Here is a 25,981-nt window from a genome sequence, read left to right as displayed (position 1 = left end):
GACCATAAACTATCCAAAAAGGTCTTGTCATCTAAGGACAATTAACCAGATGTATTAAGTAAAATTTAATAGTGATTAGCATAAAAATTATATGTTTGAATTCAAAGAAGTGACTCATCACATATAAAATGGGATCCATGGTTAGACAACTGTTTCTGGGAATTTTAGTGTATAGGCTCAGCATGAGGCTGACAGTTTGATAAGAATTTACTAAATACTTATTATTATGTGTTGGCATTGTACTAGGCACTGGAGAAACAAATTCAAAAAATGAAACATGTCTCTATTCTCTGAGTGAGCAAGTAATGGGTAGAAGTTTCAAAGATAAAAACTAGGCTTGATGTAAACTTTCAAGATATAAATTTGTATTTTTAAAATTGTTTAAAAGAATTTTAATGTGAAAATTAAGCCCTCTGTACAATCATAAAAATGATGCATCTACATGTCCTTTTCCCATTTCAATGTTAGAGAAATAGAAAATCAGCTGGTTGAATTTGTAATTTTTTGGAGACTTTAGCAACTGAGAAAATGTGTTAATTCTATATTATATTAGAAAATTCTGTATGGAGTCTAGATCATATTTTTTTTTAAATCCTTACATTCAATCTTAGAATCAATCCTGGGCTTTGGCTTCAAGGCAAAAGAGTGGTAAGAGTTAGACTATATAGTGGGGGTTAAATGACTTGCCCAGAGTCACACAGGAAGTGTCTGAGGTCAGATTAGAACCTCCCTTCTCTAGTCCTAGCTCTCAGTCCACTGAGCCACCTAGCTGCCCTAGTCAGTAATTTTTAAATTAAAATTTTTAAGCTCCTCAGGTAGCTTGTTCATTTGATAAGAAATCTCAATAATGTCGTAGTTTAAGTAGGGGTAGGGGATTGTCAAAATTAGTTTGTACTCTAGAGAAAATATTGAAGTCTTAGGTCCTATAGATATTATGCATAAAAGTAGTTAGGATAGCAATCTAGTCAAAAGAATTTCATTAAATATATGGTCTTTTACTACATTTTAAGAATATTATTTTAATACTTGCAGCACCTTGATTCCCATTTTACATCAGAAAGCAAAGAGAGGTACTCCACACCAAGCAAAACAAGCTGTCCATTGTATCCATGCCATATTCACAAATAAAGAAGTACAGCTTGCACAGATTTTTGAGGTATGTATAGCTCAAGGGATTTTGCACTTCTTTTACTCAATAGATTGTTGACTTTGGAGTTCTAAATTGAATCTTTGCATATTCAAGGCATAATATCCCCTCTTTTAAATATAAAATGCTGTGATGGAAACTATCTTAAATTTAGGCTCACCACCTACTAGTTTTAGAGATGGGTTCACAGTTCCACAATATAAATTTAGATGACTTGCTTTGTTCTCACAATTTAGAAGACCTGATGGTACCACCAAGAAACCAATTCCTTGGTTTTCCTTACTTTTGGCTTAGTTTCTTGTTGACTTCAGTAATTCAATCTGTGCTACTATAAATTGGATCTTCATTCCTCTTATTAAAGCTTATTTTTCTAAAGATTTTTTTGTGCCTTCACTGCATTTCTTTTATCCTCATTACATTTTAGTGGGAAAGAGAACTAACTTATTTTATTCATATTCTTATTTGGTTACCATTAAGAAACTATTTATATTAAAATAATGTTGTGGAAAATTTAAAAGGACTTTGGTTTATTCTCTGCACTACTAGAGTGTGTGTGGACATTGCACTGCAGATTGGTTATTTTACCATTAAATTTTAATTTCTATTATTTTATTTTTCTAGCCTCTCAGTAGGAGTCTGAATGCTGATGTTCCAGAACAGCTTATAACCCCATTAGTTTCATTGGGCCATATTTCCATGTTAGCACCAGATCAGTTTGCTTCCCCAATGAAATCTGTAGTAGCAAATTTTATCGTGAAAGATCTTCTCATGAATGACAGGGTAAGTCTGTAATCTTTTTAAAAGACTTTTTTCCTTTTTTAATTTTGTCTAGATTGATAATGTCTTTTTTTAAAAAAAGAATCAAGTCATTGCAATAATTTCTACTACCTTGAATGATTATATCATAATTTCAAAATAGTTCATATTGGTATTATTCTTCCCTTTGTTAGTTATAGAATATCTTCTACAAATTCTTGTTGGCTATTAATCTAGAACCCATTGAGGAAGAGCAAATAAGAAAATGAGGTGTACTAATCAGAAAGTAAAGAATAAAAGTCATATCAAAATAATGAACTTCAGTAGTCTATTCTGATTCTCTCATAGTACTGAAATTTTATTATATATATGTATTATTTTTTTTAACTAAATCGACTTAAGGTTACATAATTCTTCATTACATCTGTAATCCTCATTTATTGTAATAGAAGTGTCCCTGAAAGGTTTTAAAGATGAAATATTTTAAATGAAATGGGAGTTCATTATTGAAAAGTAATTATTCAATGGGCCATTTTCTTAAATGAATAATTGTTTCTTGGTGTGAAAAATCACTCAAATTTATAAATCAAACTTTAGAACTTTGTCAAATGGACACATCTTTGCAGACATATTCCCTGTAATTTAATTTGACTAATCTTTTTTCTCTTTATTCTGAAGGAAAAACCAGGAATAGCTCACTTTCATATTGTGCTAATGCCCCAACATGAAGTCATTTTAATTTAAAAAGGAATTTTTTCCCCCTGAAAATTTGAGGTGGGACCAAATGAAAGAGTTACAATGTGGGAAGACAGAAATGAGACTTGGATCTCCTCAGCCTGAGGATATCCTTATCCCAAGCAATTAGGGATTGATGACTTATTTTAGTTATACCTAACACTGTTGGGTATAACTAAAATAAGGTACAGTTTAGGTATGAGTGAGGACACAGGAGCTGGGAAGTCACCAGACTGTCTGGTGCACTATTTGCTACCTCAATCCACAAATTAGAGTTCCAAAACTTCAGGAAAAAACACCTTTTTGGTGCTCTAACTTTTTATACCAAAAGGAGCATGCTAAAGCAAAGCATTAGAAAATGTTTCTTCTAAAATAAATTTATTTAAGTATCTATAGTCAACAGGTGAGAAGAATGGAAAATTATGGTCTCCAGATGAAGAAGTTTCCCCAGAAGTATTAGCCAAAGTAAGCTTTTTTATATTTCTATTTTCCTTTATCATAAATCAGTTCTTATTACCTGGTGCCCATTTTGACTTATTATGAAAGATTTCATTTTTAAACAGATGACAATCTCTGAATGCTTAATAATTTTACCTTTTAATTTTCTCTCTATCTAAAATTATTTTTGCTATGTGTCATCTTCCTTGCTTTGGAATTTATTGTTCTGCTTATTGTTTTCTTTCCCAATATGTGCCACCTTCTGACATTACAGACAATTCCTCTACACAGTTTTTTTCATGTCTCCTTCTATTCCTCCCCCACCCCCACCAGCAACCTTTGAAGAAGTGAATAGTAGTGAAAGAAGTGAATGCTTTGGAATTGTTTTTGAATTTAGAGTGCATATTCTTTCTTGATCATCTCTTCCAGTATGCATATCTGCACACTATCAGTTCCTTCAGGCAGATTATTGATAAAATAATAAACAGTATTGAGTCCAGCATAACCCCTTAAGAAGACATTCAACATTAATTCTGGGTTGATGTTGAGCCTTTGGTCATGACTATTGCTTGTCTTCATCTTTCCTGCAAATAAAGACATTGCCCACCTGCCTACCTACCTACCTCATCTAGGATAAGTAGCTTCTTGATCACCATCTTTCTGAGGTAGAATAAAATGTATCTTTTTCCTTTATAACCTTAATTTCACTCCTAAGAACCAAGATCCTTTAGTTTAACACTTTTAAAATTTCCTCCTCTTTTATTATATGTGTTGTTAATGCTTTGGGGTTTATTCTTTAAACATCACACATTTCTGTGTTGTAAACTTCAAGATTTAAACCTCCTTTGCAACAAAGCAAATAATTTCAATGAAAATTGACTGACATTGTATGCAGCATTCTTTGGCTCTTTCTTTCATACAGTCTGAAAACAATAGAAATTTGGCAGAAGACCCATGACCTAGGTTCTGGTTTGTGGAAAACCATGTTATAAGGACTAACAAAGAAGTTCCACAACTGAAGTGTCAATAACAAAAATGGGCTCTGAGCATTTATCCATAATGACTCTTTTTATGTTGGCAGTATTTTGTAGCTTGTTCATGTTTTATAGGTTCAAGCAATTAAGCTTCTTGTGCGATGGCTATTAGGGATGAAAAACAACCAGTCCAAGTCTGCCAATTCAACTCTTCGGTTATTATCAGCAATGCTGGTTAGTGAAGGGGATCTGACAGAACAAAAGAGAATCAGGTGAGGATTTTTTCTCATTTCCACTTTGTGGCTAAAATACCTTCAAAAACTATATAGCTTAGTTATTAATTTAGAAAATGAGTTGAAGAATAAATTTGCTATTTAGACTGTGGAAAAGAATACAAAGGAGATTTTATTTTTCTTAATAAATTACATTGACCACCATATGTGATAAAATCCTTTTTTTATCTAATTTATCAATGGAATGAGTTGTCCTAATTGTGCAAAATATCTCTCAGTCTTTGTCTCACTATTTAATGTGATTACATATGTATGTAAATTGAAATTCACTGATGTATACATGTGAAAGAGCTAGTTTTATAGATTACTCAAAATATGTGGGATGGGGGGGAAGGAAAAACTACAAATTTGATACAGTACTAGTGGGTCAAGAATGTCAAGGGAAATAAAGAACAAAGGTAAGAAAGAAGGGGAATGATCTGACCAATCCTAAAATTATATGATATATTAATCGTCAAAACTCTTTGGTGATGCAATGTTAAGAATGCAAATCACTGGAAAAAGAACTTATTATTCAACAATACTATTGAGAAAATTGGGTTGTAGCAATTTGGTGGGAAATGATAATAGACCAACATATAAGACACCAATAGCTTCCAAATAGATCCATATTTTAAAAATTGTTTCAGAGTATTAGAGAAATAAAAGGATATGTTTTTAATAATTATGAATGGGAGAACCGTTTTATTCATCTGTTGGATACAGAAATAACATCTAAGATGATTCTGTCATTGTGACTAACTTTTGGTATAAAACCATCTTGCCCCCATGACTTAGTAATAATTAAGCATTTTCAGTGTTTAAGGATCTCCTATCTCCTTCAATCCTCACGATAACCTGATGGCTCATAATAGTTATATTTAACCAAGCTTGCAGTTTGGAAACATCTTGTATAAAATTTAATAAATACTAAAAGCCCTATAATTTATGAATCCCTCAGAGGACCAAGCTGCATCAATACTGGACTTTAAAAATATATATATTTATAAAGGGACAAAATGGAGAGAAGAGGAAAATTTTTATTTCAGAATTTTTATTACAGTTTTACATCAATTGAAGTACATAGCTTAATAGTCTGAGGTTGACAGTTTAAATGTTTCCTAAGGTCACACAGACAGCAAGTTTCAAATGCAGGACTTGAACTTCTGGCTTTCTGGCTCAAAGTCCCAAATTCTTTTTTTTCCTGCCACACTGCCCTTATACTTACAGTTAGCAAATAATTATATTAAATAAATACTATGTAAATAATTAAAATTAGAATTTGCAACTCAATATAAAGTATAGTTTTATTACTCAAGATCAGAAGTTTTAGTTTTCTAAATTCTAGCACTATCCAACTTACTTTCTTTTATTCCCCATATTTTCTTGATTCTATCTGATTATATTTACTGAGAATCTAACTTGTCCTATTCAGATTTCTCATAGCCACTTTGCCCACTTGTCTGACTCAAATGCTATATTGAGAATATGATGGCACAGACCTGTGATGGTGAACGTATGACACACGTGCCATAAAGGGCATGCAAAGTCCTCTCTGTGGGAATGCCTGCAGTTGCCCACCAGGTTTCATTACTAGAAAGCCAGAGGGACTTGGGGCGAAGCTCCCTACCCCTCATCTGCCCCCCTCCTCAGTACATCTGAGGACATTCCTCATTACTCTGCCCAGCAGCCAATAGGAGTGCTTCCTTCCTCCCCTATCTGGGGTAAGTGGAAGATGGGGGGCCCAGAACTCTAAAAAGCTTCTCCATCACTGGCATAGAGCATTCCAGTACCCAGAAACAGAAAGGGAGGGAAGAGAGAAATTCTCTTTTCTCTTCAACAATAAACACATAGATGTTGAAGGTCCTGTACTAGGTCTGAGAATAATATCTGTCCTCAAAGAGCTCACACTTTATTGAATGGAAACAAAGTATATATGTATAATCTATTTTTTTATACCTGAAGTCAGTATATTGGGATTTGTGGGAATTATTTTGTTTTACTGATTTCTAACTTACTTTAAAAGTATGTTGATTGTTTTATATTGTCTTCATTTTGATAATTTCTTCCTTTTAATTGTATTCCGTTGCATTTTTCTTCTCTAAAAATACCTCTTAATCCATTCTGTCCTACTCTTTCAGCAAGAAATTTCATTTCATACTTTAATGACAAAATATTGACCTTTCACCCTGATCTTTGTATGCCCCAAACCTCTTGACATTAATTCCTCCCTTATCTCCTTCATTACTCCCATTTCTAATGAAATTTTTCTTACCAAAACCCTTTTGTCTTCATTTCTCTTTCTGTAGATTTTCCCACACTATCACTCTAATGTCTCTAATCTGTAATCTTGGCCTCCTAGGAATCCACTGGCTTATTTTCCATTGCTACAAATTTGCTTTACTCCCCAAAGCTTATATCCTAGAACTCTTGCCACAAAAGCTTGGGTCCAATAACTCCTTCATTTACAGCCAAACTGTGATAAAATCTTGCTAGTCATTTGCTTCTTTCTCTTCCCATGAACTCTTGATACCAATTTCATCAGTTAAATTGCTCTCTCCACTGTGTCTCTACAGTCACCAGTGTTGCCTTAATTGTCAAATCTGTTAGTCTGTTTTCTTTTAAATCCTTTCTTTCTGTCTTAGAATCAATACTAATACAAAAGAGATTAAGTGACTTGCTCAGGTCACACAGCTAAGGAGTATCTGAGATGAAATTTGAACACAGGGTCTCCAGGCCTGGCTCTTCATCTGCTTAGCCACCTAGCTGCCCCGTTAGTCTGTTTTCATTCCTCATCTTTCCTTTGCAGCATTTGATACTGCTTATTACTTGTCCTCTTGGATACTCTCCTACAGGTTTTCATGACAATTCCTTCTTGATTTTCTTCCTGCATGTCTAACTGAGGTGATCTCAGTCTTACTGAAAGCATCCACATACTATAAAGCTGTTTCCTACCTTTCTCTTCCTGTTCTTACTTTCTTGATGACCTCAATAAATACCTTGTATTTCTTAATATCCTCTTTTGCTACTGACTTTCAAATCTATAGATACACCCCATTATTATCCCTTATTTACTAGATACTTAAAACTGTATATCCCAGAAATTTCTCCAACTATCTAAAACAACTCTGTAGTTCCACGTCATCAAATACACGTTGGATGTTTGTTATTTGTCCCATAGCTACCTTCAATTCAAAATACCCAAAAAGAACTCATTTTCTCTTCCCCAAAATTTATTTTATTTCCTGCCTTCCCTATTTCTTTAGAGGACAAAATCATATTTCTAGCCATCTCATTCCAGTCAAGGTCAATTCTTCAGTCTACTTCACTTTTCATATCCAGTTAGTTACCAAGTATTGATTCTACCTCCACAGCCTCTCACAATCTTCCCCTAATCTCCTGTCACATCACAATCACATTAGTTCAGTACCTTATTACATGTATTTCTGCAGTAATGTCATCTTGACTGGTTTCCCTGCTTCAACGCTTTCTCATTCAGTTCATCTTCCACCTAGCTGCCAAACTGGCCATCCTACTCCACTGCTCATTATATTCTAGTGGTTCCCTGTTACCTCTAATATCAAATAAAAACATAACTCCTTCTTTTGATATTAAAGCGTTAAGCAGCCTTACTCCAGCTTGTATTAAATCTCATTGATATAGATGGTCCCTCCCCCTGTGAGATCATAACTTTCTAGGAGATTATCATCCTCAAACAATAAAATCAATTAACTGAAAAGCTATTTTTGCATCTTTTGATAGCTTGAGGATACCACTGTAGTCCTTGACTACAGAAAACAGATACATAATCACTCTGAAAAGTTCAGCTTAACAATCTCTATAGAATGTCTTTTTTCCTGATTGAAATGCAGTTAGAAGGATAGGATAGTCCATTAAAATAGGCCATTAGCATACATTTTTTGTAGCAACTACAGATAACATTGACCTGGCTCCCAAATTCATCTAGAGAAAAATCACTGGGTAAAGTGTTTTCATATTTCATGATCCTAAGCTATTCCTGAAACAGAAAGCTGTCTTTTTTTTTTAACACTAAAGTTCTCCTGGTGCCTCTACATAGAGTGGACCATGAGTCTCAGTGGATATACCAACAAAGTACTGGCTCTTGAGGTATAACATGCTAGAAGGGTTTTAAGTATGGTTTTAGTAAGAAATTGGTGCAGATTCCAGAACACCAACTTCTCATGCTGATGGCAAACCTCCAGTGTTGTCTCATTAATGCTCCATGGCTGAGAATCCTAACACTATGACATTAAAAAAAACAAAATTGCTCAGATATAAAGGGTTATGTAGATATAAGCAATAAATAATTTGTAACCTAAATATATCATTATAGCGATGGCAGGTGTTCGAGGAATTGAAAATAAGGCTATCCAGCAAATTTATCAAATGGAAGTGAGCCATGTGTATAGTAAGAGCTAGAGATAATAAATGTATAGCTCAACTACTGCACTGGTCACCATGTAACAATCAAAAGACAAAGGCAAAACTTCCAGTGGGCAAGTCAGGTGGCTCTTTTATAGATCATTTATGGGAAGGCCTTGGCAAGTCTCCTATGAGGAAGTATACCTATGATGAAATCTGCATTGATAATTACCTCAGCAAGACTGTGGCTCCATTTACATTTTAAAGGTAGAAAACATCAAACCTTATGTGGTGCTGCCCTTTGCTATTTTCTGCAGAAAACTGAGTTGCGTATAATAAGGCATTCATTCATTCATTCATTCATTCATTCATTCCTATTAAGGAACTAACAATGTTATGTAAAAGACAACAAATGTGGTGAACATAGTAATAAAGTAAATTTAACCAAGTTTATTGATACATATATATATCAAGTATAAGAAAATGCTACAAGACAGGAGAAGGTAGTTATATAAAAGGCAAATTGGAGACTTTGGGAAGTAATTCCCCCTGCCTTTTTTTTTTTTTGCAAAAGTATGTGTTATTCTAGTAGAAGGGTTCGCTTATTAAGACTAAAAGCTGGATATAAAAAAATCTATCATATTGAAGGTATTTACATAAAACAGACTTACTTGGTTAGAGCAGAATATCAAAGCCAACAGAACTAGAAATGAGTTGGGAGGTAGCTGTATGGCTCAGTGGATTGAGAGCCAGGTCTATGATATGGCAGGTCCTTGATTCAAATCTAGCCTCAGATACTTCCTATATGTGCGACCCTGGGCAAGTCATTCAACCCCCACTGCCTAGCCCTTACCACTCTTCTGCCTTGTTACCAATACACAGTAAAGGTTTAAAAATAAAATGAAGTTAGTAACAAGTATCAACTAAAGCAAAGCCTTAACACCTTGTGGTAATCACATTGGATAAATAGCACTTGAGTTATTTTATGATAGACATTTTCTACAGGGAGAAGTGCTTTCAAAGAAAATATAGGTTTCTTATTTCTTTTTTGTTTTTTATTCATTTATAGTAAATCTGATATGTCTCGTTTGCGACTGGCTGCTGGTAGTGCCATAATGAAGCTTGCTCAGGAGCCTTGTTATCATGAAATTATTACACCAGAACAGTTCCAGCTCTGTGCACTTGTTATTAATGTAAGTAACAATGCAATACTAGTGTTAAGAAATAAAATTACACAACTAAATTGGAATGTATTACAAAACCTGAATCCTTTATATTATAACTTGTCCCAATCAGACATTTCTACAAATAGCTGAAAATTATACTTCTGTAAGAAATTATATTTTTCTTTCATTTAGTAAGCAAGCAGATGAGTTATTTAAAGCTAATTTATAATGATTGATCATTTTAACTCTAAGAGAATTTTTTTTCAGCATCCAGTTAGTATTTCATCCTAGTTTGTTTTTTAATGTGTAAATTTTTTTTTTGTTCGGTTTTCTGCTGCTATAGGATGAGTGCTACCAAGTGAGGCAGATATTCGCTCAAAAACTGCACAAGGCACTTGTGAAGTTACTGCTCCCATTGGAGTACATGGCAATCTTTGCACTGTGTGCCAAAGATCCTGTGAAAGAGAGGAGAGCCCATGCTCGACAATGTTTGCTGAAGAACATCAGCATACGAAGGGAATATATTAAACAGAATCCCATGGCTACTGGTTAGTAATGGCACTAAGGGGTATCAGATGCCTAACGCTTTTTTTTTATTGTTTTCAAACTCTATTCTCTTTTATCATATTTTACACTTGGGTTTTTTTGTACTTTAGGACTGAAATATATAAATATATCTTATCATTCTGACAGCATCTAAGGGGAGAAATTTATCTCACATTGTGCTTCAGTATTTTCTGAGACAGTTATACTTAAAACTATACTTTATCTTCCCTAGAAATAACTGAAATTCTGGCTACTAAATCATAATTGAAACAACACTGTAGAGTGTGTGTGTGTGTGTGTGTGTGTGTGTGTGTGTGTGTGTGTGTGTGTGTCCCCTTATATACCTTTGTTCATTTTCTTTTTGTATAAATGATATGGGTAAAGCTTTAAGTATAGGACAAGAAGTCTAGAACTCGTCCCTTTTTCCATAGCTTTCCTACTCACCCACTCTTTGACCTTTGAAAAATCTATAGGTAAAGGGCATTCATTCCTTCTCTACAAGATGGAAATAATATTTTCCTATTATTCCCCTTCGCATAATATCATACCTAGTTTGGAAATGAACGTGAAATGCTTAGGACTCCAAAGAAAGAAGAGTATATAAAAACAATTTTTATAGTTTTATTATTTTCATTCTAGAAAAGCTATTATCCTTGCTGCCTGAATATGTAGTTCCGTATATGATACACTTGCTGGCACATGACCCAGATTTTACAAAACCTCAGGATGTTGATCAACTTCGTGATATCAAAGAGTAAGTGTTATTCTCTTCAAGAATTTTAAGTTTTGTTTTGCTTTTGAATCTGTCCTCACAAAGGTGTTGTTAGATTGAAATTAATATATCCAAGTTATTATTTTCTATAAAGTTTATTAGTAATCACTTGAAATATAAAAAGCAGATGAGCATAGATTTAAAGTCTCTTTTTTACTCTTAAGTCTGACCACGTGTAGCTCATTCTGCAGGATTCTCCATCCATCCCACCTGCCTGCTTAGGGAATTAGAGAGCCAGGCGGGGTCCACCCACACCCTTTTATTTACATTCATGGACACAGCACTGGCATATAAAAAATGGGATAAACCGGATCGGCAATCTAGACAGGGCAGAGGATGAAACTGACATGGGTTCCAAAAGGTTCCTTGCTATTTTTCCAAAGTCTTTTTGTACTTTTATTTATTTACCTAGTGTATCGAAACCTTTAAAAGTTTATATCACTTAATTCAGAACGGGTTAATTGAAACCAGTTGTCACTCTCTGCCAACTAGCTTCCTTATTTTTAAAAAATTAAAATAATTTCCCAGTTTTACATAAATTGGGGTTGTGGTGGTGATCAATTGAGAGAACTTACATAAAACACTTTGAAAGTTTTAAAGAGCTATATAAATGCTAGCTATTATTATCATAACTTATTTATTTTTGTTCATTTTGTGTTTGAATTTTAACTTCCTTTTCATGGAGACAGTATAAGCAGCCTTGTCTGCCCTACAGCAAGGGGTCTAGAGGAAAAAGATATTATGTGAATTTATAAAATGACTGGGTACTTCAGTAAAGTTTTTACCTTCTGCTGTCACTGTTAACTGAGATGTCTAGTATTCACTAGTTTGTGCTATACCTAAACCCTTATAGTCAATAAATATTTGACATAAATATTACGAGGAACCCTCTCCACCCTTAAACATGTCATCCCTTCTAATATTGCCATTTCTATTACATTTCCACTCTCTCCCCTGAGTCAGTAATTCTATTCCACAAACATTTCCGATGCAATGTTATGTATAAGAAATTGTGCTAGCCACTTGGGGCTATGAAAATAGGAAATTAATGGGCAATATTTTAAGTTTAAAGGAAAATTTTTTAAAGAAAACCAACAAAACTCATCTATTCATGGAAAGAAATTGTGAAGATATGTGCAATGTTACATCCCTGCAATGTTTTTACCTTCACTCACACTGCTCCAGGCTAGCTTATGCTGTCGCTGCTCACCTAAGCTATATGCTGAACATTTTCAGTGATATCCCAGGGTAGCTTCAAACTGATGTGGCAACAGGACTCTTCAGTCTAGCTCACCTTGCCTGGAAATACTCATCCTGATTCATCTTGCCCTCCTCAGCCTCCAGATGTGCTCTCGGTGTCTCTGCCTTCTGAAACCCTTCTCCTCTGTCAGCCCTTTCATGAAGGCCTCCTTTACCCATGGCTAGATTATCCTGTCCACTGAACCACTCTTGTCTGCCCCTCTGATCAGCAGATCGTAAGCACTTCCAGTGCAGGAACTATGTGCTGTTTTTTGTTTTTAAATCTCCACTGAGTGGCATAGTACCTTTTCACAAAATAAGCACTTAATAAATATTTGACTTCTGAGTCTACTATTAGGGAAGATATTCAACAAAAAATTACTAAATTCCTGTATTTTGTGAGGACAGGTTAGGTGCCGAGGGAGATTTGAAAATTAAATAAGAAAGGCCCTGCCTTTATGAATTGTTTAGTCTACAAGGACAAAGGACCCAGAAATAATACAATATCAAGCTGTTACATGATAGTAGAGTAATAACAATGTGCCCTGCAAGGTTAAAGGAAAGAAACGAGGGTTTTAATGCCACTTTTGGTAGGGATTACTGGAGGTTTGCTAGACAAGATGATATTTAAGTAAAGCTGATAGGAATTCAATTGATATATGTGAGAGAGAGAGAGAGAGAGAGAGAGAGAGAGAGAGAGAGAGAGAGAGAGAGAGAGAGAGAGAGAGAGAGAGAGAGAGAGCGCAACAGTGAGCAAATGAGAGGAGGTACTTTTGAATTAGAAGTTCCTCATGAAATAAGAATTGTGATTATAATTTATATTTAATAGGTGGGACACAAATGAACAATATAGATATGTTATATACAAACTAGTAGTTATTATGTAATTAGTTAATTGTCAATATTTATTGAACACTTACTTGGATTCTATCAAATAATCTTTCATCCGTGGGGAATCAGTTATCTAGCCAAATTGAACATTTTAATTCCCAAGTTTATGTTAGCTATTGTTTGAAGATTCTTTAAGAAAACTACATTTGTGTTCTCAATTAATTTAATTTGAAAAGACACTAATAAAAAAAGAGATGGGTAAATTTTACCTACATTTAAGATTTTAAGGGTAAAAATTTAGTATTATTATGGAAATTTGAAGCTAATAAAAACTAAACTTAAACTACTAAATTTTTAGATATTGATACTGTTGCCATGGGAAAGAATGTTGTGGGTGATGGGTCATCAGAAGATTGTGATAATTGGGATATTTTAACTATATTCAACTTTATTATTTTAGTTTTTTACTTAAATTATAATCAAGCATTTATTAAGCACCTACTACTCTGCTAGGTGCTATGGTCTTAGACATAACCGTGGATTAAACATTCCTACTCAAAAGGATTCTAAAGGAGAAGACAAGTGTGTCTATAAATATATGCAGAATAAATACAAATTAATACAAAAGTAGTTAGCAAAGGTAATTTGAGAGGGAAGGCTTAAGTGATTTTTATGAGGATAAGCTTCATGTAATGATCTGTGTGTGAGACACAACTTGAAGGGAGGAATTCTCCAAGGCACAAGTGAGAACACTATCATTCCAACACACAAAGATAAAAACTATGTGGGGAAACAATGAGGCCAGTTGAGCAAGATTGAAGAGTGTGAGGGAAGATTTAATCCAATTGGGACAGAAGAGTTTAGACTTGTCCTAGAGGGCAGAGTTCATGGCAGGTGATGTGGTCAGATGTGCATTCATGAAAAATCATTTTGGCAACCATATGGAAGATGAGAAACCTAAGTTAAGGAGAATGTTTAGGAAACCCTAATAATCATTTAATTAAGTTAGAGGTGATGAGGGCCTGAACTAAAGTAGAAGTAGCTAAATGAGTTGAAAGAGGGCAAATTAGAGAGAAATTATGGAGATAGAAATGGCAGGATTTGACAAATCATTCGCTATATGGAGAGTGTGTATGTGTGAAGGGTTAAAGGTAATGCTCATGTTGCAAACCTGGGGAGTAAAAGAATGGTGATTATTTTGATAGAAAGAGAAGTTTGGATGAATGGGTGAGTGTGACGGGAAAAAAAGTTCTATTATTCCTAGCAGTGTCATATTTGGAAAATTATTTTTCATGTCTTTTAAAATTAGTACAATTTTTATGTATTATTCTTCTGTTCAAGGGCAAGAGATATTTTCTGAAGTATTCTCTCTGATTCTTATAGAGAGGATAAGAGGAAAAACAGAATTTACTCTGTAAGAATTTTTATCATGATATGCTTCCATTAAGAATAGCCTCTATAGTTGCAGTGCCTCTGAAATGCATGTGTGTTTATCTACCCACGTCAACCTGTATCTTATACATGTGTATATGTAAATCATTCAAGGTGCCTGTGGTTCATGCTTGAAGTTTTAATGACAAAGAATGAAAATAACAGCCATGCCTTTATGAAGAAGATGGCAGAAAACATCAAATTAACCAGAGATGCCCAGTCTCCCGATGAACCTAAGACTAATGAAGTAGGAACTGTTGGATACTTTATTATATTACAAAGTGGGACCATTCTGTTTTTCTATAGCCATTACCACTCCTTTTTCTTTTCTATTAAATCAATAAGTGTGATTTGGAAAATGTAATTGAAAGCTGGAAGGCAGGTTTTCTTGCTCCTCACTGTGAGTGTTTAGTGGTTTGGGGAAGAAAAGCAAAACATGTTCCTTGGTTCAGGGAGAACACCAAGCTAAATACAATTTCCTAAGTATGTGGTCCCAAACCTAAGTAAGAAAACAGAGCAATCAGGTAGTATTATTTAGGTGGCTTATAGACATCAATTGTAAACTACATGAAGGGTGGTTATTTAGGAGAAAAAAAGTAAACATGTTAGGAGACTTACTTCAGAAAGAAAATATACTAAAGCAGCAATAGAAATAGTGTTTTTTACATTAGATGTTTAATTGGTAACTACCCAAGTTTAATATGAACTGTTTTTATGGAGGTGGCACTGGTATATTTTATACTTTCATGAAAATCTTCTTATATGTTTTTTTTTCCCCCACAGAAACTTTATACAGTATGTGATGTTGCTCTTTGTGTTATAAATAGTAAAAGTGCTTTATGCAATGCAGATTCACCAAAGGACCCAGTCCTCCCAACCAAATTTTTCACTCAACCTGAAAAGGTAAGCTTTTTCTATCTAGTGAAATGACTCAAACTTTAGTCTGAATTCAGTTCTCTTGCCCTCAGAATCAGAAGTTAGACCAAAAACTTGCAGAGATAATGCTCTTAAAAGTTATTTCATGGCCAATTTGTTTTTGTTTTTTTCTCTGTGGCATTTCTTGCAAAGCATGTTGTTAAACCATACGGAGTGTTGGAAAGATGATGTTCAAGATTATTTTAAGAAATAAGTATTTTTGTTGAGATTGTTTTTCATATTCTATTGAAATGTCCAGCTAAAGGTAAATAATATTTTTGCTGCCAAAAAGAGAAATAAAAAGAAAATAGCAATATACAGATAAAATAAAATACTAAATCATAATATCCATCATTATAATAGAATTCAATGTTCTTTATATATGAAATTTTTAGGTAACAGAAGGTCATCCCATTTATATGCCAAAACTTTTTTTAAAATGTTTTATTGATATATATATTTTGTTTTTACATTATAGACATTTGCAAATTACTCTCATTTCACAAAAGTTTTCCTGTGTAAAGTTTAAATTAGGAGTTTGACAAAATAAGAGCAGCTTTTAACGATTTTAGTTTTAATAAGAATACAGTAAAAAGGAGGGAAATATAGCACCCATTATCTATTACAGAGGTAGAGAAAAAGTTGTCTAATTCCTACCTATAACTGCCTATAAAAGAATGTCCAGCTGATCCCCTTTCAGCTCAGCTCACCAGCAACTAACCACCAATTAATCACCAACCCAACCCCCAACAATCAATTACCAACAATCAGCCACCTCCCAGTCCAAAAAAGGTCAAAAAGCCCGTCTCAGTCCTCATGCTGACCTTTTTTATAACCCCTTCTTACCTTACTTCAGTCTCTGGTTTCTACTGCTTTTCACTGTGGGTTGGTATATCTTTAGACATCTCTATGGTAAAAGGACCTCCAGTTCTCCAGTTAAATTCAGTTAAATTAGAAGAAAGGGATTAAGATTTCCCTTTTACAGATCCCCCTGTGATTCCTTGGGAGACTAGGCTCTCCGATGTATCATTTTAAATATAACTATCTTTTTTCTTTTTTTTTTTTTAACCTATACCTTCTGTCTTGGTTGGCACCAAGGCAGAAGATTGGTAAGGGCTAGGCAATGGGGGATCAAGTGACTTGCCCAGAGTCACACAGCTGGGAATTGTCTGAGGTAGGCCTGGCTCTCAGTCCACTAAGCTATCCAGCTGCCCCCTAAGTATAACTATCTTATACCTCTAAAAATCTTCTAGCTAAAGATGCCTACATTATTATACTTTCTCATAGAAAACTATAATAATATGAGGAAAAGAAGGAAAGAAAAGAGAAAGGAAACAAAACCAATGGTAGACAGATATATTAACAAAAAGCCAATTGGGGGAAATTCCCATTGGCATAGACATTTATATTCATTAAATGTGTTCAATCCCCTTCAGTGCAATCAATATTTCCCACTGTTCATTCTAGATCTTTCTATGCAGTATAGGTTTCTTTATGGCATCTTCTTAAAACAGTTACTTTTCCTTGATTCGGGGTGTTAGTGAGTTTCTTTTTCTGTAATTTCTCAAAAAAATTAATTTTATGAAATATAATCCCCAAATTATGAAATATAATCTCCCAATTACAAATAATTACAATTACAAATAATACAATCCTAAACACTGTTTTTTTTTTTATTTTAAAATCTATGGAAAATAACCTACCGATATCAATTTAAATCTAACAAATACCACATAATAATTATACAATTGCAATTTTTATATAATCCCCCTGAGGTGAGTGTTGACCAACACCAGGATCAATTCAGGATACCTTATATATAAAAATAAAATTTAAATTAAATTAAATTTTAGAACAGAAATATCAAAATCGATATCTATATCTATATCTATATCTATATAAATTATATACTCACCCATTGGCTAAACTCATTCTGTTGGGGAAAAAAATTTTAATTTAGGAGTTCAATGTCAGTCCAAATAGTGTCCAGTCATCTATGGACTTTTATCTCCAATGCATGTGATAGGATACAGTCAATCAGTTGTGATAGAAGTTATTTGTTTTAAGTGTGAGCAATGTATCCAAAAGTTCTTTTCTTCAATTTTAATAGTTATTGAGTGGTTGGCCTTCCTGGGCAGGCTAAGGTAATCCAGTGAGATGGAAGTTCTTTATGTATACCTCGTCTTCTGTGTTTTGGTCACAAAGGAACAAGTCTGTAGGTCCTGCTTCTACTATAGCTCCAGATTCTTGAAGTTCCCATGATTTTATTTGTAAATCCTGTAAATAGGAAGCAATAGAAGTGTCTTCCAATGTGTATTCAAGGGATAAAAGGCTTAGCCTGTATAGGTGGATGTCCTAAAAACATTTCAAAAGGTGAGATGTGTAGATCTCCTCTGGGCCTGCTTCAAAGATAAAATAAAGCTAAAGGGGAACTTCAAGCCATTTTAAATCAGTCTCAGTGCACAATTTTCCAGTCATAAGTCTTAAGAGCTCTATTCATTCTTTCAACTTGGCCTAAACTCTCGGGATGATATAGTACATGCAATTTTAGAATGATTCCTAAATAAGAATAAATTTGAGACAAAACTGAATTGGTAAAATGAGTTGCCCTGTCTGAATCAATACATGTTGGCAGGCCAAAGCGAGGTACAATTTCTTTTGGCAATAAAAGCTGCTGTAACTCGAGTGGTAGGAAATGCTTCCAGCCATCTGGTCAGCTAGTCCACCATGACTAGGCAAAATTTGTCATGGATTGCCTTTGTAATAAAATCGTTTTGTAGGTTCAAAAGGTGTGTAAGCTAGAGGACATCTACCAAAAGCTTTTCCATGAAAGGCATGTTGATTATATGCTTGAAAGGTGGCTACACACACTTTAGAGGCTATGGTAGTTATACCAGGGGCTATCTATACTCTTTTAACAGAGTCTGCAATGCCCTGGGTTCTAAAATGACTGTTTTAATGAATGGATTGACATACTTGATGATAAAAACTTCTAGAGTAGGGGTTTTCCTTCAAATGACACCCATATGCCATTAATTTATTTTGCTTTGAACTTTTGTTTCCATTTTTTTCACTTCCTTTTCATTGCAAGAAAGGAATAAATCTGGATCTTTAATAGTTACCAAAGTTAAAATTAATTCAGGCCCTTCTAAGGCAGTAAGTTTTGTAGCAGTATCTGCCTTTTGGTTCCCTCTAGAGACAGGGTCAGTTCCACTTGTATGGGCAGAGCATTATATAATACCCATGGCTTCAGGCAGTTGGAGAGCAGAAAGAATTTCATTGATGATTTCTGCATTTGTGATACTTTTCCCGGCTGAGGTTAAAAAACCCCTTTGAAGCCATAACATACCCTCTGTATGACATTCCAAATGTATCTGGAATCTGTATAAATTTTTACTTTCTTATCTTTAGCAATTATACAGGCATGTTTTAAATCTATGAGTTCTACATCTTATGAACTTATATTTAAGGGTAGTGAAGCCGACCTCAGTGACAATTTCTGTGACTACAGCACCTTCAGTGCAGCATATGCCATCCCTCATGAAAGAACCATTAGTGAATAATACTAGATCTGGGTTGTCTAAAGGAATGTCCAGGAGATTATCTTGGTTTTTCAGCCATGGACACTAAAAATTCACAACTGTAATGGTTCTCCTGATACTGGTAAATCTGGAAGCAAGGTGGCAGGTTAAGTGTTGTACAACGTTTTTAGGTGATATTTTCATTGCCTAACAGGGTTACTTCATATCTTGCAAGTCGTTGATCAGAAAATGTCCATGTTCTATGCCTTAGCAAACAATGCTTTGAATTCATGGGAACACATTATTTTTAATGGGCGTCCCTATACTAAATCAGCAGATTTAGTTACTAGCAAAGCTGTGGCAGCTACACCTCTAGGACATGATGGTGCTCCTGAAGCTACTCCTCTACATTAGCATACATGTAAAGTGAATGTTTTTTTGTAATCTGGGATGCCTAGAGCAGAGGCCAACAGGATAGCCTGTTTTAACTAAGAAAGAGTTGACAGGTGTTCCACCTCTAATCTAAGCAGTTCAGTGAGCAAATTTTTTCTCAGTGCTACAAGGGATTTAGTGATCTCCCCATAGTAAGGGATCCATTGTCTAGAAAACCCTGTTGTTCCTAAAATTGCCCTCAATTGTTTTTTAGTGGAGGGAGCACTCAATTTCGGAATATTTTTCATGCACTTAGGGGAAATGAAGTAGACACCAGCAGTTAAATTAAACCCTAAATACATCACTTTGAGGAGATACCACTGAATTTTTTGCCTTTAAAATCTTGTGGTCTCTCATATAGTTCTAAAAGAAGGTGTTTGCTATTTGTGTCATTTGGTGAGGCCAAGAGCAAATCATCTACATAGTGTATCAAGTGGCTATTTTGAAATTTAATATTGTATAAATCCTGACTTTAAATTTGTGAGAACAACATAGCACTGCCCATGAAACCTTGGGGTAGCCCACACCAGGTGCTCTGGGAATCTTTCCAGGTGAAAGCAAATATATTTCTAGAATATTCATGAATTGGTATTTTAAAAAATGCAGAGCATAGATCTACTATAGTAAAATACGTTCCTGTGCTAGGAATAGAGGAGATAATTGTGGATGGGCTTGGAACCACAGGATATCTTTTGATGACATAATTATTTATGGCCCTTAAGTCTTGTACAAATATATAGCCAGGTTTTCTATTTGCATCTAATTTTGACATTTTATCAGGTAAGATGGAAGGAGGTGGGTCACCTTTTGTTTAAATTTGTATAGGAACAGTTGATTTGGGTAGACCTACATCGGAAGAAGATATGGACCACAGAGAGATTTAGATATATCAGCTTGTATTTCAAAGGTGGGAGGTTTGTTCACCTCCTGACTATTTGAGAGAAGTACAAGAACCAAATTTGAAGATTCCTCAGGCAATTCAAGCATCATAGTGCCATCATGAGAGCATGTTATTGTGGCTCTAAGTTTACATAAAAGGTGTCTCCCTAACAAATTTATTGTGGAGCAAGGCAGTAGAAGGAAAGAATGTTCTACTGATAGGGGTCCCATAGACACCATTCGAGGGGAAAATTTTTGGACCCTCAGAGGTGCTCCTAACACCCCTACTACATTTAGAGAGCCAATGGAATCACAATAAGAATCAGGCTTACTCATCATCACCAATCAGGAGGCACTCGTATATAAGAGGTAATCATAATACATATTTCCAACTTTCAAGGTTACATGTGATTCAATACTATGTGGGGGAGAATGGACTGGTGTTAAGATATCAGTGTCTGGGAAATCAAAGCTTTCATTCTCTGATTCCAGATTCCTTTCTCCCCTCTGAGACCATCATAAAAGTCCTTGGCTATTTCTGAGGTTCCTCTCGTTGAGGGGGTTTTCCACTCTATTGTGTGGGCGAACCCCATTTTGGATATATTGTTGTGAATTATTTGCCTCATTCAGATTATTATTTCTAAATGTTGCTATTTTTGTTATTATTTCTAAAGTTTTTATTTCTGAAATTACCATTATTCCTAAAATTTGTGTTATTGGGTACCTGATTTCCAGTTTCTACATTACATTACATGACCACTTTTTCCACAAAAGTGGTACATTACTGTTTGGTTTGTGAATTCTTGTAAAGGGGTTATGGCCACTCCATTATTTGCATTTCCTTTTTCAATTTTTTCCATTAGTACTTTTATTTACTACCTTTATGCCACCACTAAGTCTATTATCTTCATCTTTTTTTTCATGGCCATTAAATACATAAACTGCTATTCTCAATTCTTCAAGGTGCATATTAGCCCAGTTTGGACAGTTGTTCTTAATCTTTGACTACTTAACATCTCTTTCTCTGGAAAGATCCTGGTCTATATATCTACCTTCCCGCTCAATAAGTCTATCCATAAATTGGGAGGGGTTTTCATTGTGGGGGGTTTTTTGTTTTTGTTTTTTGCTTAAAATGTTCAAATTTTGTCTATCCTGCCATAATCTAGCCTGCCATAGTCTTTTATAAATCATGTTCATTGTTGAGTTTTTAATTGGGGTTTTACTGGAGCCAATGAATTGCTCTTCTTCCCTTGGCCTGATAAACAAGAGAGATGATTTTATTTTTCTCTCTTTCTGTTAAAAAGGCTTGGAGTGAAATTTCCACATCAAACCACATGGGGTCATGTGTAATATAACATGCTCTCCAGGTTTTTAATAATCACAATTGGTTCATCTTCAAAAGAAGGGGCATTTTGCTTGAATCTCTCAATATCTTTGGTGGTGAAGGGTGTATGGTGTCTAAGCGAAATTATATCTCCACTCTAATTAAGGTCGGTACTTCTTTTATAGGGAATCGGCCTTTAACTGAATTATTTTTGGTTTCTATCTCTTGGTCTTTAACTGAATTATTTTTGGTTTCTATCTCTTGGTTTTTTGTTTGAGTTGCCATGGAGTGGGTGAAGTGATGAGGAACAGAAAGAGAGATGGGTTGGGAGAAGCTGGGTGGCTCAGAAGATTGAGAGCCAGGAGGTCCTGAGTTCAAATTTGCCCTTTTACACTTCCTAGCTGTGTGACAGTGGGCAACTCACTTAACCCCCACTGCCTAACTATTACCACTCTTCTGCCTTAGAACCGACACCCAGTATTGACTCTAAGGCAGAAGGTAAGGGCTTAAAATTTTTTTGATTTCCCAATTTGTTGCTTTTCTTCTAATTTTGGTTGCATGGTTTTCTTTGATTATATTAAATTTAAAATTTTTTGTACGCAGTCAATCACTTTACATTTTGTAATGTTCTCTACCTCTTGCTTGGTTTTCCTATCCAATAGATCTGACAGGTATATTATTCTTTATTCACCTAATTTATTTATGATTTTATTCACTCCTTATATTTGTCATTTACCCAATTTGAATTTATCTTGGTATAGGGTGCATTCATCTAAACCCAATTTTCCCTGTACTTTTTTCCCATTTTCCCAGCAGTTTTTGTCAAATAGTGAGTTCTTGTCCCAAAAACTGGCTTTGGGTTATCGAATACATTAGCTTACTGAGGTCATTTACCCCTAGTCTATACCACTGATCCACACTTCTGTCAAAAAAATTTTTTTTTTCTAAGTACTAAGGAAACATTAAGAAAGAATAGGGAGGGTATTACCTTTAGGGAAGATTGCTTCAAAGAATTTTTGTTAGTTTTCTTTTTAAAACCTTTGCCTTACATTTTGAAATCAGTACTAATAATAGTTCCCAAGGAGACGAGTGGTAAGGGGTAGGCAATGGGGCTTAAGTGACTTGTTCAAGATCACACAGCTGGGAAGTGTTTGAGGCCAGATTTGAACCCAGGATCTCCCATCCTAGGCCTGTCTCAGTCCACCTTTCTGACCCTGAGGAAGTTTTTCTTGAAAAGTCTTGAAGACGAGGAATATGGATGTGGATTGTGAGAGAGTTAGAAATTAAGGGGGAAATATTAGGATTTTGCTTTTTAAAAAAATTTTAATGTATTCAATAAAAAATTTGTTAATATTTCATTATTTTTAATTTTGAAATTAATGAACATGAAATAGAAGTACTTTTTATACAACATAATACAAAGGATTTTCATATGAAACAAATTCTGATGTGTAGGGCCAGATTTTCTTTTTGAGTAATTAAAAAAATCCACAATGGCACTTTTAAAGCTATCCTCATTCTTCATGGACTTCCTTATTTAGGAGATTCTGACAATTGCAAATTATAGTACAGTCAAGTTTTACCTCAAGGTATGCAATAAATGCTTGTTGATGTTTTGGTGCATCGATCTCATATATGCTAATTTTGTTAGCAAGAAAGTCGATTACATTGAAAAATAAATTATAAAAGGCTGACAAGAAAGTAAATCAATTAAGTAGATCTTCATTTTAATTACTGTTTCTCTTTTTAATACAGGATTTCTGTAATGACCGGAGTTATATTTCTGAAGAGACAAGAGTTCTTCTTTTAACAGGAAAGGTATTTCCAATTAGATAATTTCAGTTCTTTGTTTTCTCAATTACCTGTCATATCTGCTGTCTCAATGAAGTGTAATTTACTGTTAATGTGGAATTTAAAATTCCAATACTGATCATCATTTTGTGACATCAGAAGAATGGAAATAAGAATAATTTTTTTGTGTATGACAGCAATATTCATTATAGTTTCCACTCGTTTGGCACAGCAGTAGTTTTTTTCCCCCCAGAATAGTTTTTCATTCCACTTATTCCAAAATAGAAATAATCATTTGGCTTTTGTATCTGAACACATACCTATTCTTTTCAATAAAATTATATATATTTGTATGTTCATTTTAGCCAAAACCTGCTGGAGTACTAGGTGCTGTGAACAAGCCTTTATCAGCAACAGGAAGGAAACCTTATGTCAGAAGCACAGGAACAGAACCTGGAAGCAATATTAATGTAAACTCAGAATTGAACCCTTCAACAGGAAATCGATCAAGGCAATTTTCCTCCTAATTATTTGTTTCTTCTGTTGACTTTGTTCATCTCTTTATTCTTAAAGCACTATATCAAATCATGTTCTTTTGCCTTCAGGAAACGTGCTTGTGTGAAATAGTAATAAAGGGGGAGAAACAGAATAGATGCTACTTTTATACAGTGTATACTGTGTGAAACATTTATATGTAATGAAGGCATTGTCTCTAACAAAGAAAATGAGTAGAAACTTGATTTCAGATGTATCAGTCTCAGGTAATTGAACTTTACAGCTATAATTATAACGATCATAGTATATAAGATCAATCAAAATAGAATGTATTCAGTAAATGGATTATGAAAAATGCCATTAAATGTGCATTGAGATCCTGTATCCCCATTGATTTTACAAGAATCTTCATGAATCTAGTTACCTTATATTGAAACATCATTAGTCTAAAAGAAAAATTTGTAAGAAATAGAATAAATTATATACTGCTTATTGTATATATAGCAATATTTAACACTAAAGTAAATATTGACCCTCTTTTTAAATGCTGGTTGAGTTTCCGTTAAAAATGCTTATTAATGCAGTAGTAACAGATTAAGAGGTAACATTTAAGGATTTTGTTCATCACCATGAATACTGCTTTATCAGTTAGTACAACACCCTGTTTGGGGTCATAAAACAAATGGTTGTGTTTGTAAAATACAAAACTTAAGACTATTTTTCCTGCCTTTCCATTAATAACAATTTTTTATCTTGTAGTTGTTATCCAGTCATTATCTAGCATTTAGCACAGTGTACTTTGGTACTTAGTAAGTACATAGAAGGCGCTTAATTAAATCTTTTCTGATTGATTAGGAGACAATATAAGTGTTTATGTCTTCTAAGGCAAAAAGTATAAATCTGTGGCTTACTTTACTCTAAAGTAATTACTCTGAAAGTCAGGAAACTGGAGTTACAAATCCAGCTCTGACACTAATGAGTCACTTAATGCCTTTGGAGTTCCATATCACACTGTGATTTCTAATGTCCTTCAAACTCTAAAATTCTTTGTCTGAATTTTATTTTGATATTATTTTATATTGAAGTACATTTTAGAATCCATGCTCTGTTTTTATGTGGTAAAGTTTTCTTAGTTAATTTTCTTTAACAGGGAACCAAGTTCAGAAGCTTCAGAAACTGGAGTTAGTGAAAATGAGGAGAATCCTGTTAGAATCATCTCAGTTACACCAGTAAAGACGGAGCCTGTAAAGAACAAGGTAACTATGTCCATTTATGACTCTTCTTAAGATCTTAGTGCAAAACCTAGGCTCAGGATCAGGCTGTATCTGTGAGCAAGTTGTTGCTTCCAGTCTCATTTTGTTAGAAAAGGTTTCCCACTCCCTTTATTAGGGTTGGTGCAGTTCCTTGGCCACCCCTTCTCCCCACAGGGCATAAGGGCTGCCAAGTATTACTTTATTTTTTAAACTTTTCTACATAAACCCCCATTTCATAGATATGGTTTTATTGTTTTCTTGTTTTGTGTTTTGCTCATAGGTCACTAAAATCTTTGTTTATTCCTTTTAAAATGTGTGTTTTTCAGTAATTTTTAAAATACCTATATATTTTAGGCTATTCAGTCTATTTTTACAAGAATTCAAAATGAATACACTCTTCCTTATATACTTTAGGCTGAAGTAGACTCTCAGTTTCTGTTGGCATCTAACTAAACATTCAGTCAATATGAAATTGAAAAGTGGCATTATGATATATGAAGAATAAATGACCCATTTTTAATGGTACAGTGTTAACTGTAACTTAGTAGGATAATCGAAATCTATTAAGTACAGTTCTATGCTAATAAAACTGAGAACACAAGAGAAATAGAGAAATACTTTTAAAAATATAAAATACCTAATCTGACAGAAGATCAGATAGAGATCTTAAATTACCCAACT

General features: G+C 34.3%; 1 protein-coding gene across 4 annotated transcripts in view; it reads left to right on the top strand.

Annotated features, from left to right (window-relative positions):
- Positions 1–25,981, top strand: part of PDS5A (PDS5 cohesin associated factor A) — a 185,926-nt gene that overhangs the window by 147,608 nt on the left and 12,337 nt on the right. For all 4 annotated transcript variants that reach the window (XM_056802546.1, XM_007496543.3, XM_056802548.1 and 1 more), the window contains 12 exons: positions 1,033–1,156; positions 1,769–1,927; positions 3,035–3,103; positions 4,186–4,322; positions 9,775–9,898; positions 10,215–10,419; positions 11,057–11,171; positions 14,805–14,937; positions 15,474–15,593; positions 23,517–23,579; positions 23,918–24,063; positions 25,198–25,303. In XM_056802546.1, the coding sequence (XP_056658524.1) occupies positions 1,033–1,156; positions 1,769–1,927; positions 3,035–3,103; positions 4,186–4,322; positions 9,775–9,898; positions 10,215–10,419; positions 11,057–11,171; positions 14,805–14,937; positions 15,474–15,593; positions 23,517–23,579; positions 23,918–24,063; positions 25,198–25,303 (1,501 nt within the window). The remainder of the gene's footprint in view (positions 1–1,032; positions 1,157–1,768; positions 1,928–3,034; positions 3,104–4,185; positions 4,323–9,774; positions 9,899–10,214; positions 10,420–11,056; positions 11,172–14,804; positions 14,938–15,473; positions 15,594–23,516; positions 23,580–23,917; positions 24,064–25,197; positions 25,304–25,981) is intronic.

This window comes from Monodelphis domestica, chromosome 6 (assembly GCF_027887165.1).
Source record: "Monodelphis domestica isolate mMonDom1 chromosome 6, mMonDom1.pri, whole genome shotgun sequence".
Lineage (NCBI taxonomy): Eukaryota > Metazoa > Chordata > Mammalia > Didelphimorphia > Didelphidae > Monodelphis > Monodelphis domestica.
This window is presented reverse-complemented; position numbering and strand designations above follow the sequence as displayed.